Here is a 17,834-nt window from a genome sequence, read left to right on the forward strand (position 1 = left end):
GGCGGGAGGAGAAGGGACAGAGGAGAAGTCAAAGAGGTCTGGAGCATGAGGAGGACGTGACCCACCACTGCTACCTTCATGGTGAAGGAGGCCGTGGGCTGGGAAACGTGGGTCCCTCTGGAAGCTGAGCCAGCAAGGGAGCAAGAAGCGCAGCCCCACAGCCACAGTGAACTGAACGCTAACACAGCCTCAATGACCTTGGAAGTGGATCTCTCCCTCCAGGTGAGAGCCACGCCAAGCCGACACCTCATTTTCACCTAATGATGCCTGCAACAGAGACCAGTTGAGTCCACCCAGAATTCTGGTGGCAAAACACATGTAACATCCGATTTTCCATCTCCCCCACTTTCAAGTGTGTCGTTCAGTAGCATTAAGTCAGCTTGCTGCCAAGCCCACCTCCAGAACTTCTTCATTTTGCAAAACGGAAACTCTGCACCCACTGAACAACTCCCCTTTTCTCCCCACCCCAGGCCCTGGTAACCACCACTGTACTTTCTGTCTCTGTGCCTGTGACTACCTTTGATACCTCAAATAAGTGGAATCACACAGTACTTGTCTTTTTGTGACTGGCTTGTTTTACTTAGCAGAAGACCCTCAAGATTCATCCATGTTGTAGCATGTGATAGGACCTCCTACCTTATTAAGGCTGAATAATATTCCACTGTATGGATGGACCACATTTTGTTTAGCCATTCACCCATTAATGGACATTTGGGTTGTTTCCCCTTCTTGACAATTGTGAATGTGGGTGTGCAAATATCTAAGTAGGTACTATTTTAAGATGAGGAATTGAGGCCCAGAGAGGTTGTTCCAGGTCATATAACAAATTAAGGACCCCAACTCAGACAGTTTGGAGCCTCTATCCTAGAGAACTACTCTTTACAAATACACTCCCTCTCATTTTCTTCACCTCCTTGGTCCTACTATCTTCTGAAATTACACCACCACAGGGAACTAGCACGTATTCAGTATCTGCTAGACGTCAAAATCTTTACAAAGATTGTTAAAAATTTTATCACATTTCTTTTTCTTAATTTAATACTTTCAGTAGCTCTTATTATCTCTATTTGCGCTAGCATGTCCAAAGTCACCTAGCCACAAGTGTTCCAGATGAACTCTGAATCCAAGTCTGACTCCAAAGCTCACACATCTTTCCATCATATCATGCCCTGCCTCCCCAACCAGCCTCTTTGGAACTGGAAGGAACCTTAGAGATCATGTTTTTTTAACGAAGAATTTTTAGATATCACTATTAGGTTCACCACTGACTTATGAGAAAAAGGAATGGAATACATGCTAGTCACACACAGAGGAAGTGACAAAGGAAGGAAGGGACAAAGATAATTACATCCACTTGTTATTTTTCTTAAACCACTGCTATCCACAGTAACTTGTATGAAATCTAATTTCTAATTACATTTCAAGCACCTGACCCAGAGAGTTTGTAATACATTACACACAGGATAGACAGATTTATTAATGTAATACACAGTGGACAGATTTGATAACTGCAGAAAGAGCATCAAACATAAACTATGAGAATCTAACAAAGGCTAACATTCTGGGGGAAACACATGTAATCAGTGTTTAGCTGACATCATAGCAAACAAGTGTTTCACTGACCCAAAGAATTCAGAATGTGGTTCTCAAATAATGAGTCTTATCTATCCCTTTCTCTGTATATGCACTGAATCTAATAAAAGATAACAACTGAAGTTGTAAACTTATCCACTGCCCAAGGTAATGCATATTCCAAAGTAAATGTAAATATTATGTGTCCAGAAATATGCTGGAGAATTCGTGGACTATAAATTAAGGGCCTTTCTCCTACATTTTCTTGCCTCGATTAATCCATACATCATAAAAGTTCTACGTACAATACTTATCCTATCACATAGTCACCAAAATAAAACTGAACACCCAAGAAACCTCAATCCACATATCTTTGTCATATGTGGTGGTAAATAAATGAAACTAATCCTCCCTCAGTCTCATAATGTCTCGAATTGGCAGACTCAAGACAAGGCAAGACCAGACTAGACAAACTGATTCAACAACTTTTCATTCTTAGGGAACAAAAAGAATCTGTTGATTCTTCTCTAAGAGAATATATTTTGATAAAGAGTATATGCTGATTTTTAATATAAGGTGTATTTTGAAATACAATAAGCCTATGCTTTAGTCACACCCAAAAAACTAAGCTAGTGCTACATGTACTTGTGAATCTAATTTGTTTTTTGAGATTCATTTAACACTTACTAGCCTTTTCCTAGCCCAAACTATGCACACAGGTGTTGTTATTCCCCATCTTACTAAAAGGCTCAGTGGCTGGTACGAGATCACAACTGCTGAAGCCAAGATTTCAACTCAATCTGACACAGAACTGTACTCTCCTCCATGTCCCCATCCACTCTGTTAGACGGGGCGTGAACAGAAGTCACTGCTGGACCCTCGTCCCAGCTCTCACAGTAGCTTGCTGCCTTCCTCTTCCCCTCTTGGAGCCTCAATGTCTCCATCTGTGAAACGAGAGGGTTGAACTGAATGAACTCTACATTCGCCCCAGCCCAATTATGCTCTGAGCCCCTGTCTCCCCAAGAAGGACTCTGACCTGGATATCTTAGACAGAAGCAGGTTTGTCCCAACTGTGTACTCATGTTCCCCTTCTTTAAAAACTTTTGTGCAATTATATATATAGGTAAGTGGCTTTAAAATTCAAATAATGCTAAAAGGCATGTAATTACAAAAAGAGTCTCTTGTTCCGTACACACTCCTCTATCCCTGAAAGGAAGTCTGGTGACCAACGTTAACGCTTTTCAACTCGTGGGTGTTCTCTCCTGAAACCCACCTCTGTTTTGGTATATAGTAAAAGCATATATTGCGATCTCTTGATTTGTAGATACCAGACATTATCTATTGATTTTCTGTATGGGAGATGAGGATTTATTTTCACATTTATAGAGCCCTTTCCTTTTTCTCATCCTATTAACATTATCACCTCGAATCTTCAGTGAAGTGCGGGCGCAGTGTTCTCATCACTGTCGCTGTGGAGACACGTTCACGCTGCACCAAGTGTGCTGCAGGCCCAAGACTTTCCCTGCCCCCTCGTGCTGGACCCGCGCATTCCTCTCTATTTGCTCTCTTCTTTTAGTGAAGCACGTCTTCCAGTAGTTCCCCGATAGACATTTTCTTGAGACTGAAATCTTCATTACTTTCATACACGATTGATGGAATTTTAGATTGAAAATTTCCCTTTAGAATTCTAAAGGCTTTGCTTCACTGTCTTCTAGCCTTCCTCATGGCTACTGAGAAGTGTGATGGCATTTTGATTACAAAGTTTTCACATATGACCTTTTTTTTCCTCTATGGAAACTGTAAGGAACTTCTTTTCATCCTTGGTGTTCTGAAATTTCACAACAATGTGCCTTGGTTTAGCTCATTTTTCAAGTGGGCTTTTTCAATCAAGAGACATACCTCCTTCATTATTGACACATTTTCTTATATTAGTTCTTTGATATTTTCCTCCCACCATTTTCTTAGATTTTCTACTTGTTTTTTTATTTTGGTGAACTGTTTTTCATTCCCAAGAAGTTTTCTTGTTCTGATGGCTCATTTCTTCTCTCTTTCGTTAACGCAATCTTTTCTGAGCTCCCCCAGTGTAAGGTCCTTTGCCACGTGTGTTGCTTTGCCTCTGTCTTCTGTTTTGAGAGTTTCCCATGTTTGATATTCCCTGGCTGTCAGTTCATATCAGAGAGCAGAGCACTAAAGCTGACTAGGTGCTCTGAAGGAAAGGCTTGCAGACCTTTGGGCTTTGCCATGTGTGTTGCTGTGCCTCTGTCTTCCGTGTTGAGAGTCTCCCATGTCTGATGCTTCCTGGCTGTCAGTTGACATCAGAGAGCAGAGCACTAAAAAGCTGACTAGATGCTCTGAAGGAAAAGCTCACAGACTGGCGGACTTCATTAGGGGGTGGGCTTTCAGGTGAACAGCTATTTTTTTTTTTATGCTTTTTGGTGAGGAGATTGGCCCTGAGCTAACATCTGTTGCCAATCTTCCTCCTTTCTTCTTCTTCTCTCCCCAGAGCCCCTGTACATAGTTTTATATCCTAGTTGCAAGTCCTTCTAGTTCTTCCACATGGGATGCCGCCACAGCATGGCCTCATGAGCAGTGTGTAGGTCTGCACCGAGGATCCAAACTGGCGGACCCGGGGGTGCCGAAGGGGAGTATGTGAACTTAAACACTTGGCCACAGGGTTGGCCCGTTTTTTTTAAATTACAGCTGTAATATCTTAGTTCTCTTCTCTGGGGACAGTGCTGATGCTGCAGAGGAGAATCTTTGAGTCCCCTTGCTTGAGGAGACGGGTGAAGGGGCCCAGAAGAGAGCCACTGCTCAGGTTCTCACTCAGTCTTGCCTGCAGAATGGCACATCACCTCTGCCCTCCTCTGTGCACATATCCCTGTAGCTGGAGTATCTCTAGCACAAGTTCTTGATAGAATAAACTTCCGGTCTCTTGCAGGAGTTGGGGAGAAATAGTTACTTGCCTACACAAGATGGGGTGGGAATCTGGGTCTCTCAATAATATTTTTAATTGAACAAGATTTCAGCCCCTATCTCTGCCTCCAAGATTTCTGGTGTCCTGAGTCCCTGATGTTTCCTGGAATTCTGTGGCAAAGTGATTTCTTGCTTCCCGATAGTGTCTTGCCAACCCTCAGCCTGATTTAAGTTTGGTCTCCCTCTTCTCTGCTCGGTAATTTACCACTCTTCCTGCTGCTTTCTGCCTTCACATACTGGGGTTCAATTTACAGAATGTTAAACACAACTTCATCAGAGATGGAGAATGATTTTTCTGATTCTTGTTCTCCTTGTTATTTGGGTTCTGATCTTTCTTAAGGAGAAGGGGGTTGAAATACCTCTGTCTGCCTCCTTCATCTGGGAAGTCCTCCATTTTGTCTTAATGATATTTTAAAATTGTGTTTGCAGAGTATATAATTTCTCAAGTTCTGTAGCTTTTAAAACAAGGATTATATAAGTTACTCATTGCAAGTGTTACTGAATTACATTCTATAATTGCACAAGCTTTCTCTAATTGTACACTAACATATATGACTAGCAATGAGCTTGTAATTAAGCACTCAGCACTGATAATCATAAACAATCATATGAACATTGTTGTGGCTAAAATATAAAAAAGTAAATACAGATAACTCAAAAATAAACTACTCTGAGATTTTGACATATATTGACAAATAGAAAATACGCACCAATACTTTTAGAAATCAATACCTTATCACTTGGTTGAGATGACTCTATGTTATTGGTGGTGGGCAGGCTGTTTAACATTGACACAGTTTTTGTTTCTAATGCAAAGTATGTTTTTCCATAGTATTGTTTCCATAAGACCTTTCCATAATATTGTTTGATAACAAGGTTTTTGTATTATTGTTTGAAAGCACACGTATTAATATGCACTGTAAATTAGGTCTTAAAAAAGTATAATTCTGGGGGCTGGCCCCGTGGCTGAGTGGTTAAGTTCGCGCGCTCTGCTGCAGGCGGCCCAGTGTTTCATTGGTTCGAATCCTGGGCGCGGACATGGCACTGCTCATCAAACCACGCTGAGGCAGCGTCCCACATGCCACAACTAGAAGGACCCACAACGAAGAATATACAACTATGTACTGGGGGGCTTTGGGGAGAAAAAGGAAAAAAAAAATTAAAAAAAGAAAGTATAATTCTGCAAAATAAATTTTCACAATAATGAGGATTATTGATCTTACACTAGATGAGAAGGCAATAACAAACCTCTTTAGAAAAATAGCCTTAAAAAGTCCACTTTTAGAGTCATCTTTGTAAGTTACCCTTTACTGTTTCAGTTTGGGCTGCTATAGAAAACTGCCACAGCATGGGGGCTTACACAGCAAACGTTTGTGTCTCCATCTCTCGGGTTGGGAAGCCCCAGGTCAAGGTGCTGGCAGGCCAGGTGTCTGGTGAGGCCGCTTCTTGGTTGTCATGGTCACCTGCTTACTGCCTCTTCATGTTGGAGAGCAGAGGGGAAGCAGGTTCTCTCCTCCCTCCTTACCAGGGTATGGATCCCACTCAGAGAGCTCCACCCTCACCAGCCATCGCCTCTCAATGACACCACATCAGGGGTTAGGAACTCAATATAGGAAGCGTTTTTGCAGGGGAGCGAGACACAAACATTCAATCCATAACATACTCAGTTCAGGGTCATGCAGCTGCATCTAATTCAAACTGGAAGGAAAAACTTTCCTTAATGTTTTTTACTTTTGAAAAGACTTTTGTATTTTCCTCAGGACATTAGTAGTCATTACAATCAACATCAGAATAAATCAATCAGAAGGTATTTCTTCTATAATAATCCAATACTTCTTCTGAAAGAAATCATATATATATGTGATCTGTGTATCATATATGTTCAGAATTCTTTTCGACACCGTGTAGTAATCCTTAGGTACTAGGAGCCCTTCTTGACTAAACAAGCTATGTATCTATCTTAAAATATAAAATACTTGCATTTATTTCATCTATCTTTATTGCTTATATTATTATGAAAATAAAAATAACTACATGTTAAATTTGGAATATTTGAAAATAATAAAGAAAAATATTGTTACATGTTATACAGAGATAGCCACCTTTAAAAAACATATAGTAGCATAATTTCCTCCCATCCTTTTTTTTTAAAGATTTTATTTTTTTCCTTTTTCTCCCCAAAGCACCCCCATACATAGTTGTATATTCTTCATTGTGGGTCCTTCTGGTTGTGGCATGTGGGACGCTGCCTCAGCGTGGCTTGATGAGCAGTGCCATGTCCGCGCCCAGGATTCGAACCAACGAAACACTGGGCCGCCTGCAGCAGAGCACGCAGACCTAACTACTTGGCCACGGGGCGAGCCCCACCTCCCATCCTTTTTAATGCAGTTTTTACATGGTTGAGATGACATTGCAACAGAGTAAGGAGAGGTCCAACTTGTGGAGCACTTCCTAAGCGCCAGACAACCTGCCAAGCACTTCACACACAATGTATCAGCACCCATGGCCAGGTGTGCAACAGATGGGAAACTGAGCGTGAGTGAGCTTCATGGCCAAGGCCATACAGCTGGTAAGGGGCCAGGTTCACTGTATCAGCACCCAGGGCCAGGTGTGCTACAGACGGGAAACCGAGCATGAGCGAGCTTCATGCCCAACGCCATACAGCTGGTAAGCGGCCGAGTTCACTGTATTAGCACCCAGGGCCAGGTGTTCCACAGACGGGAAACTGAGTATGAGTGAGCTTCATGCCCAAGGCCATACAGCTGGTAAGGGGTCAGGTTCACTGTAGCACAAGTTTGACAAGTATACTCTTAACCATTACATTTATACAATTTTCTTTGTTTACCATCATAACTAAATCTTCATGTTATTAACAAATCCTTGCAACTACCACGTAAAAGAAAAATTTCAAAGCTCCTGTAGGATTAGGTCCAGCTCACTGAAGCCTTGCAGTCAAGGAGTAATAATATTTTAAAAGTCTCTGTAAATTTTAAGAGTGAAAATGGAATATCGTTGTTGAAGTTAAAATGCATTTGCCTACTAGAGACTTTGAATGCTTTTATATGCTTATTAGGCATTTATTTCCAAAGAAATTATTTCTCAAATAAGCACAATGTCAACTGTAAACTACAGAATGACTATTGGAACACATGCAGTCTTACGTCATTGACTCTGGTATACGGGAGTGGTAGAGCAGGTGGAGGCACTGGAAGACCTCGTTGAAAAATCTGAAACTATTTAGATTTGTTCTCTTTCATTGTTTCAAATTAAACTAGTTTAATAAAGTTAGCAAATCTATTCATTTTCACCTGATACCAGTTGCATTAATGGAGATAAGACAAACAACTAGTATTTCAATTCTTATCTATTTGTTTGAAGTTCCTAAAGATGGCTGGTCCTAAGACTTTAAAATTCTCTCCTTAAAATTTGTTTACATCATTAATTTTCAGATCTAAAGAAAAAACAGTAAAAGAAAACGACATTTACTAAGCAAAGGTAAATGCCAACCAAAGCCTTATGTGAAATACTACAGAATCATGGATTAATGCAGTTTTAATGCATTTCCAATACCTGGTTATTCTGATTTCCTCTCTAAATTCACTATTTCCACTGGAACCTATTTAATACAAGAATTAGAGCCACTGATGCATTTAGTTTGATTTATCTAGTGACAATATCCCAATTATCCTCCTAGGCAAACTATTTTCTTGAGAATAAATCTAATTTTGGTTTAATACTCCAGATAATTTTAACTCATTTTCTGTATATCTTGACAACAGTAATTATGAAAGAAAAAAACTATTATGGATATATTATTATGAAATGCAGAGAAAATACCACTTCCAAAAAGACATACATAGTTTTAGTAGGTGTTCATGAACTATGACCTTGAAAGTTACAAGAATATGCCAGAAATCATTAGCACCTCCAAGCCACAGAAGGGTAGAAGCCTGTGGCTGACAGGCCGGGAGTTCTGTGATTTGAGAGGTGGTGGGTGGGCAGCAATATCCTGCTCCCTGATACCTCCTGCCTGGAGCGCTGGTAGATGGGCACTGGCTTCATGACTCGTTTCACGGGAGAACTTTAACCTTTACCTCAACGTTTATGTGAAATTTAAGCTGTACTAAGTATGTACTTAATTTGAATTTGCTGGATCAGATGTCTACCTTCTCCTGAATTTCCTAATTAGCAGTCACCTGATTAACAGTCTACTTCTCTATGGAGGCATGGCATGAGATAACCAACCTGGATCATGTCTACAGAGGAAACAACTGAATACATTTTAGGCTGTAAGAAAAATAACAATCAACCCCACGAATTTGCAGAAGTCGATATTTAAGAAATAAACTTCAGAGAACATAAATCAGAAGTACTACAGAAGGTCTGAGCTTCTGAAGATGGACAAGAGTGTCACCTGGACAAGCCCATCATGTCTGTCACGTGAACATACACAGCTGGGGACAACCTTCCTGCAGACTGAGCTGGTAAATGTACCAAAAGACCTAAAGGATGCATAAGACATCCATCATGGCAATGATTACGTTACAACAAGAAAAAAAAGAAACCAGAAGAATGATTAGGGAAAAGTTTTATGACAATATTCAGTTAAAGGCGAGTCTACGTAGGATGGCCTCAACAAGGCTAACATGTGTAAGTATACATTTGTACGTGTGCATAAAAATATAAAGACCAAAGGTTTTTGACAGTATTTATCTCTCAGTAGTAGGAATACCGGTGATTCTTTATATTATTCTATATGTTTCTATTTTGAGTATATAGTCCTATAAAAATAAAAAAAAATTATTTAAAACAAATACAAGGACCAGCAGCAACACTAACATCTTAATGAAACTCAAATTGCACCAGAGCATGCAATCTGGGGTTTAGATGACCTGGCAGAAGCACATATCTTAGGTCTTTTTAGTAATATTAAACAATAAGAATTTGATCTGAAGGTTTTATAAACATGACCAATATACTTTCTGTCTCTTGGAAGCTAAAAATACATGTAGATATAAAATTCTAGCTAAAGAAAACATTACTGAAAGGCAACTCTAGCGTTTCCAGGTTACTAACAAGCTATTTTTTTAAATTATCTTCTTTCTTTTTCTTTTCTCTCATTATCTTCTAAAAATGTACTATAAACCAAGGGATGTTATCTTCATTAGAAATCATTCATTTGTTCATTCATTCAGTTAGTAACTATTTTTAAGCACTTGCTACGTGTGAAACATTGTTTCAGGCATCAGGGATGCTGAATAAATAAAATAAGGTTCTTGTCTGCTAGAGGAGCGAGTGTTATCTCCAGCAGGTAACAATGAAGTGATAGGAATGAAACAGCATTCATTAATACACTATACTTTATAGAGAGTAGAAAACAAAAGTTATAATGTCTCTGTTTAACGAAGAACATAAAAGTATCTCTTTTACTTAGTCTAAGGCGTGTATTTTTCTTATTTAGTTAATTAAAGAAATTGAAATTGCTTGATTACTTACCCCAATATTAAACATCCCCGTAAAATACTCCATATTTGCTTGAATGAACCAAATGTTGCTTAAACCTAGTTCGTCACTTCTCTTCTTAGCACGAATTAATGATAATTCCTTGTTTTCTATTAATGTAACCTAGATTTCACCAAGGAAACAACAGTATATTCAGTAACATAATTCAGACATTAGGGCAAAGTACTATTACTGTATTTCATAGCTTTAATAATGTAGGACATATTACATTGATTCTTATCCTGTGCCAGGAAGTATGCCAGATAACGTGGTACCAAAATGGTCAAGGTCCTTGAGCTGATGAAGCTGGCAGATGAGGTGGTAGAAGGGAAATGGGCAACTGTCACACAGTGACGAGAGTTCGATGAAAGATTCTCATGTGTCATCAGAGTGCTAACTCGATGACTGGGGCAGGTTTCAGTCATTTAACATGGAGAAATAACACTTTAACTGAGGCCTGAACAATGACTAGAGATTAGCTGGGGGAAAGAAGGAGTGTTTCAGGCAGAGACAGAAACATGTGTGAGCCCCAGGTGAGAAACACACGGTGTGACTGAAGAGGTGGCAGTGTGTGGCGGGGCTGTGGGCAGGAGGACAGGGTGTGGAGGCGGGGATGAAGCTGGAGAGGTAAGGGAGCAGACAGCGTGTGGGAAAGAAGGCTCAGCGGCTGCAGTGTACAGTACGGACTGTGGGGCAGGCAGAAGGCGCAACCACCAGGACACTCTCACAGTATCCAGGCCAAGGGAGGTAGGGTAAGACCCCTGGTGTGGATGGAGAAAAGTGGGCAGAGTCACTTTCATGCTATCATTCCCACTTCTACCCTTTCATGCTTCTCTTTATGGAAAAATCCTGGATCACGGTGCATGAAAAAGCTGTCAGAGCCTTGGTGTCAGAGGCTTTCCAGACTTTATTCTAGCCAAGACCTCCCTTCTCCAGGTTCAACGTCTCTAAGCTTCCAGGAGAACTGTCAGGAGGGGAAAACAACACTACCTTCTCGACTCTGCTTCTCCAGGATCCTACTTTACGAGCTTTCTTCCTCTTACACCAACTATGAAATTGTTGCTTTCCTTAATAATAAAACACCTGCCTGTTCCTCCCAGGATTCCTTATTTATTTGCTGTTCGTTCTCTAAGAAAGGAAAAGAATAACCACCCCGCCCCGCATCCTTCCCTTACATGTCATCTGGCCAGTCTATGAGTTCTTCCACATATTTTTCTTCTGGAAGTAGTCACTGTAATTATTTTGCGTCTTCCAGAGAGCTCACAAGCAAAGAATCTGCCCCAGGTCAATTTGTAATAAAAAAGGACATCAAATTCTAGATTTTCATGTTAAAAGATGGTCACCATGAAGAACTGATTTAATATTGCAGAAACTTCCAACAAACGGTGGCAACAACTGGGTAAATTATGGTACATTTACATAAAACACATGGAGTCACTAAAACATGATGATACTTAAAACTATTTGCAATAGGGAAAAACATTTACGATGCAATATTCAGTGAAAGCAGGTGGCTAAAAGTGTATTTGCATTTTTAGAATCTGCAACAATAAGCATCCACATGGACAATGACCTGATGAGACCATGGGGAGAAAAGCATTTGATGGCTCAGTCTGATAGATTTGTTTTTGTTTTTTTTCTTTAAAAAGCTTTATCATTGATGTTGCAATTTTGATACAATGGATGAAAATCAGGATACCAAGAGAACATGCTCAGTAAGTTTCAGAAGCTAGTGTTTCTAGTACAAAATTATGTTGAAAATAAACCAGTTTCATCACAGTTATTTTATTTATCATTGGAATAGGTATTTCTTCTAAAAAATTATTTTAAAATATAATCTTTTTATAAAAATTGAAAACTGTGGTAATTTACTTTTTCCCTTAAGATTCTGAGCATTGGAAGTTTACTTCAAAGAAAAAAGAAAATGCCTGTGCCTTGCATTTGACCTGGGTGATTGATTATAAACTCAAGGAACAGAGACAAGCCAGACGTGGCTACCTGAATTGTGTGGTTTTCTGGTGTTGTCTTCTGTTTTGTTTTTTTTGTTTTTGGAAACAAAGACTGCCCCTGAGCTAACATCTGTGCCAGCCTTCCTCTTTTTGTATGTGGGATGCCACCACAGCATGGCCTGATGAGCTGTGTGTAGGTCCACACGCGGGATCTAAACCTGTGAACCCTGGGCTGCCAAAGCAGAGCGTGTGAACTTTGCTGTGCTGTGGGGCCGGCCCCCGGTGTTTCCTTTTATCTCTGATTCAGACCGTACCTGGCATGACGGCAGCATGTGAGCAAGGACAATCCCGACGTGGCCCTGAGAGGCAGAAGAAGAAACAAGTTAACGCTGTCCCTCAGGCTTCTGCTCACTCTGTGGTGACAATCTTGCCAAATACAAACACGACCCTGACTGGAGCACATTTAAGTCACAGAGTCATGGAAATGTCAAGGAGAACACAGGAGAGCCATAATACCCCGCCGCTGCAGAAGTCCACGATCCTGTCCCCAGGCCTGGCCTGATGTGTCACCACGTAGACTAGGTTGTTCAACTGCTGCTGCTTCCTCAGCGCTCGGTCACTGGACATCTTCCCTGGAAGCACAGAGAGGAAGAGCGTGGAGCGCCACGTACTGTGATGGACGGAGAAGATGCTTGTAGAGCAGACCCCGCACACAGGAGGGGAATGCATACACCAACGACAAGTTCCCTATAACCCACCACGAGAGGGCGAGGGGCCAGAACCCTAAGATAAACCCTATTTTTGCATATTTCTACTTTTATTCCTATCCAAGTTTTCTTCCATTGACAGAAAAATCTATGAAAAGATGTCTTCTAAACAGAGGAAACAGCAAGTGAAACATTAAGTTCAGAGTCTTAAACAAGGAAAGTGTTCAATAAATGTCTGCTGGATGAATAAAAAGGAACAGCAACAGTCTCCTCCCTCTAGCCCTCTCAGAGACACACGGTAGAGATCACCCGGTTCAACACATTGCTCAAGTCCCTGTGGAAAACAGAGCTCTATAATCAGTGAAAACATTTTTATCATCTACCTGGCACATCCCTGAACTCTCAGCTCTTCTGGTTAGACACCTGGAACACAGGTGTTACCCTGTCTGAAACACATCAGTGGTTACCGGAGTTAGAGAGGAACTGGATTTTCTCATTTCTGCTTTGAAGTTTCCTTTCCTCATGAGTCAGATACAGAAATTTAATGCAATTAGAGATTAAAGATAGGGCATTTCCAAGTACAAAATGCCTTCGGCCTAGTAGCATGAAAACATCTTAACTTTCCTTTCAAAACCACTAGTTAAGTTCATGAAAATATCTTCAGAAGAATGAATGAAATTACTTGTTTTTACATATTTTAAGTGCATGTTTTATAAGAGCAAGATTAAGAAAATGTAAGAAAGCAGATTTCAGCGATATAGATAAAAGGAGAAACCCAGATAATCTTTTTGGCTTGATCAAAAATTATTTACAGGGCCGGTCCCGTGGCCGAGTGGTTAAGTCCGAGCACTCCGCTTCGGCGTCCCAGGGTTTTGCTGGTTCAGATCCTGGGTGCAGAGATGGCACCGCTCATCAGGCCTCCTTGAGGCGGCGTCCCACATGCCACAACTAGACGATCCACAACTAAAATATACAACTATGTAGTGGAGGGATTTAGGGAGAAAAGGCAGAAAGAAAGAAAAAAAAAAAAGATTGGCAATGGTTGTTAGCTCAGGCGCCAATCTTTCAAAAAAAAAAAAATCATTTACAGATACCAAGGTTTCCCTGCTCCATTTTCACAGAAAAATAGCATGGCTTTTTTTTTTTCTTCTCTTTCCTGTTTTCCTTCTTTCTTATGTTACTAAATTAAATAAAAACATTGGGAAAATTTCATTTTAGGAAAAAACAGAAAATATGGATATAAAAGATCTATAGGAGAAACAAATATCCATAAACTCATCATTCAGAGGCAATATTTTTGTATATATTTACTTCCAGCCATACGCATAAATTCAAAGTTTTATATACAGCACATAAAACATTCTATTATAACTCTTTGCATGTCAGTGTGTTTGTGTCTACACCACAAGTTTTAATGGCTACACAGTACTCCATGGCCTCCGCTGACACCATACACCATACCTTCCGTAACCAGCTTCTTAGGTAATGACGTGTCATCACCAGACAGCTGAATCTTTGTGAACATTCTTAATTATTTAGCATGGCCTACTGTGAATGTCAAACATGAAGAGCATTTAAATCAATAGTCTGGTGACTTCATTTGTGAACACAGTTTCATGTAGCTTTAAAAAGAACTGTTTCCATTTTTCTCTAATAACATAATTGTAAAAAATTTAAACAGAGTAAGTGAAAGCTCCTGTCATTCTATCTTTCATGGATAACCACTCTCAAGAAATTTTATTATGACCATTTTCAAACACATAACAAAGCTGAAAGAATCTTATAGTGGACGCTTCTATACCCTCTATCTAGATTCCACCATTAACAACTTACTATACTTGGTTTATCACACTTCTACCCATCTATCCATCCCTCTATCCATCCATTTATAAGTCCACCTTATTTTTTTACGGCAATGTAGTTCTGATTTGGAGGAGGAAGAATAAGAACAAAGAGGAGGCGGAATGGGGAGAAAGAGGCAAAAAAGAAAAGCACCTTTGAGCCCTTGGGAGAGCTAGAGTCACAAATGGTGCTACTGAGTGGAGCCACCAAGAGCAAGGAACAAGCAGAAGCATTTCTGTTTTTGCTCTGTTTGTGAATTTCTTAACAATTCTCAGGTAAGGACTTTCACAAAAGAAAGTCAAAGGAATTATCATTTGTTTAGAATAAGGAGACAAGAAAATAAAATGTATAAATGGAGTAGGTAATAGCAAGTTCTGTACTATATTTCTATTAGAGATTTAGAATTACCTGACTTTCTTAGGTCTGTTTTAAAAGCAAACGTTGATAAAGATCTGTTTTTCTTGCTAAGGGTGCATCTTTGCACGTAAAGAATCCATGCTGAAGTGAAGGCTGAAGGCACAGAGCTACTTTTCAGGGTTGTGTTTAAGTAGAGAGACTATCAACCTACACATAACAGTCACAGATTGAGCTAAAAATATAGCAGCAAGAGGCCCAGATGCTTTATGGAAAAATTGTCTCCAATAAAGCATTCCTCCTCCCCATTCCAGTTTTACAAATATTATGAAGCTCCTGGAAACATGAGCAGCATCTCAAATACACTGAACAAGGTAAGAAAGTCATTATTTTGAGATATGGTGTTAATTTAAAAATCAAATCTTACTTTCTATTTATAACCAATATTCTTGTGCCTAAGACATTATAATCTATTTTCAGTTTGACTAAAAATGGTGGTTCTTTAGGTATCATCATCAAAAAAGAAACCCAAGAATCAAATAGTTTAATACAAATGATCTCATTTGTTCTGTGATGTAATTCCACCACAATGGGGTCTTTTTCTTGTCTAATTCAAGTTACGAAGAACCTGATTATTTAGACAACTTCAATGTTGTTTGCATTGCCCAGAAAGAAAGTACAAGGGTAAAAGAGCCAATTTTTAAGCTAAGGAAGAGCCATATTAGAACACTAGCATTTTTGGCCAGTGCAAATCATCAAATAAGGCAAAAAAAAAAACCAAGAAAAAAACATCCACACCAAACCCAAAACAAAAAAACAAACCATGGATGGAAAATGTGCACACGCACAGCCAGGACAGCTGCTCAGTCTAGTAAACCATGGATGGAAAATGTGCACACGCACAGCCAGGACAGCTGCTCAGTCTAGTAAACAAACCATGGATGGAAAATGTGCACACGCACAGCCAGGACAGCTGCTCAGTCTAGTAAACAAACCATGGATGGAAAATGTGCACACGCACAGCCAGGACAGCTGCTCAGTCTAGTAAACAAACCATGGATGGAAAATGTGCACACGTACAGCCAGGACAGCTGCTCAGTCTAGTAAACCATGGATGGAAAATGTGCACACGCACAGCCAGGACAGCTGCTCAGTCTAGTAAACCATGGATGGAAAATGTGCACACGCACAGCCAGGACAGCTGCTCAGTCTAGTAAACCATGCTCAAGATCAGGCAGCTCTTAATTTTTTTGTTTCTGAGTCTGAAGCAACAAAGTACCTTGAATGTTATAACTTACTGGTAGAAGAAGAATGGTTGGGTGCTTTGATACATATTAGAGTTCTTTTTCTTTTGATAAGGAAGATTGTGGCTGAGCTAACATCTGTGCCAGTCTTCCTCTTTTTGTATGTGGGATGCCATCACAGCATGGCTTGATGAGTGGTGTGTAGGTCCACACCCGAGATTCAAACCTGTGAACCCTGGGCTGCCAAAGCAGAGCAGAGGAACTTAACCACTACACCACCAGGCTGGCCCTCTAGAGTTCTTGACTAAAGACTGGTTTGCTGTTTTGTTTTCAAAGTATTTCCTTGAGATATAGCACACTAAGCACACTCCACAAATTTTTAAAAAATATAATTAAAGATAAAGACAAAGAAAAAGGCTTAAACTAATGGTTTAGAGATTTTTAAAATGTGTTTTGTTTGGGAAGCCATAAAATCAAGAGAGCAAGAGTAAATTTCAACAGAGACGGATGTAGTAGAGATGTTCTCTTCTAGAGAAGGCGCAAGACAACTGAATAGACAAGGTGGCACTGATAGGACCTTTGGCAGGTGAGGGAAGGTGACAACCACAAATTTTAGTATTTTCAAAGGCCTGAGTAACAACATTAAGACAAGCTGATGAACGATCACTTCTGCTCTACAGGGCAATGAACAGTGAAGCCAGGTTCCATGCCCAGGGTCGCCACGGTTCAGGTGCTTGGCATAGTCACTGAGGCACTGCTATACGGCTAGTACTTGCTATATGCTGAGGACACATCTCAATGAGTAAGACAGGGTCCTGTCCTTAAGGAGGTAGGAGGGTACCTAAGAAGATGGTAAGGGTGTTCATTATGTGCAAGGGTCTGTTCACTGAAGCTAAAGGACTGATTGTTTCAGACATCACAGAGGGCTTTACAGAAACAGAGTCTTTAAGGAGGAACAGAAACTTGGTAGATACAATGGGCTGGAGAAAGCATGCTAAAAATGAGATGGCATATTTAGGGGAAAACTGCAATTAGCTCATTTGTGCCTGAAAATGAGGACTGAAGGGGAAGTGGCAGAACCTAAGATAGACCTGAAACATGGGCAGGGCCAGATGAGAAAGAGCAATGCTCATCATTTTGCCTCTCTGTGCTCTAGAGAAAACACGACCTTGCTTTACTATTTAATGCCTAGAGGTGCTTAGTGACAAGACCCATGGGAACAGACAGTACTGTGACTTTTATATTACTACACACTAAGGAGGTTCTTTCATAATGCCAGCCTGCGTCATTTTTATTCTGGATAGAGTATATCCTCAAATTAGTTTGGATTATTAATAAAATTACCTGGAACATTCAACCTTAACTGGTACTAATGCCATTAATGGATTTAATTAAGAAAATGAAATTGAATAAATCAAACCGGTTGAATCATTCTGAAACCCGCTGTGCTGGGTGGAGGAAGCCCTAGACTCCTTGCTGGATCCTCGTGGCACGTCCTTCCAGGCTCGTCATCCCATGGCACACTCTGCAACGCCAGGCTCACCAGCACCTGTCTCTGTGGCATAGCTCATCACGAGCATGCTTTTCCTGGGTATGTTACTAGAGTTCCTTCCAAATGGACCTATGAAAATATCTCTCCTTGCTGAAAATACCTTTAAAGGCTCCCCTCTGCCTTAAGAAAACAAGTTTCA

At 40.3% G+C, this 17,834-nt stretch overlaps 1 protein-coding gene across 2 annotated transcripts in view; it reads right to left on the reverse strand.

Annotated features, from left to right (window-relative positions):
* GSTCD (glutathione S-transferase C-terminal domain containing) overlaps positions 1-17,834 on the reverse strand; it is a 130,852-nt gene that overhangs the window by 13,535 nt on the left and 99,483 nt on the right. For both annotated transcript variants that reach the window (XR_011537825.1, XM_070611814.1), the window contains exons 6-8: positions 12,513-12,628; positions 12,311-12,355; positions 10,042-10,170 (exon numbers count right to left, since the gene is read on the reverse strand). Coding sequence is in view for 1 of the 2 variants with exons in the window: in XM_070611814.1 (XP_070467915.1) it covers positions 10,042-10,170; positions 12,311-12,355; positions 12,513-12,628 (290 nt within the window). In the remaining variant the exon portion in view is untranslated. The remainder of the gene's footprint in view (positions 1-10,041; positions 10,171-12,310; positions 12,356-12,512; positions 12,629-17,834) is intronic.

This window comes from Equus przewalskii, chromosome 2, assembly GCF_037783145.1.
Source record: "Equus przewalskii isolate Varuska chromosome 2, EquPr2, whole genome shotgun sequence".
NCBI classification, from domain to species: Eukaryota; Metazoa; Chordata; class Mammalia; order Perissodactyla; family Equidae; genus Equus; species Equus przewalskii.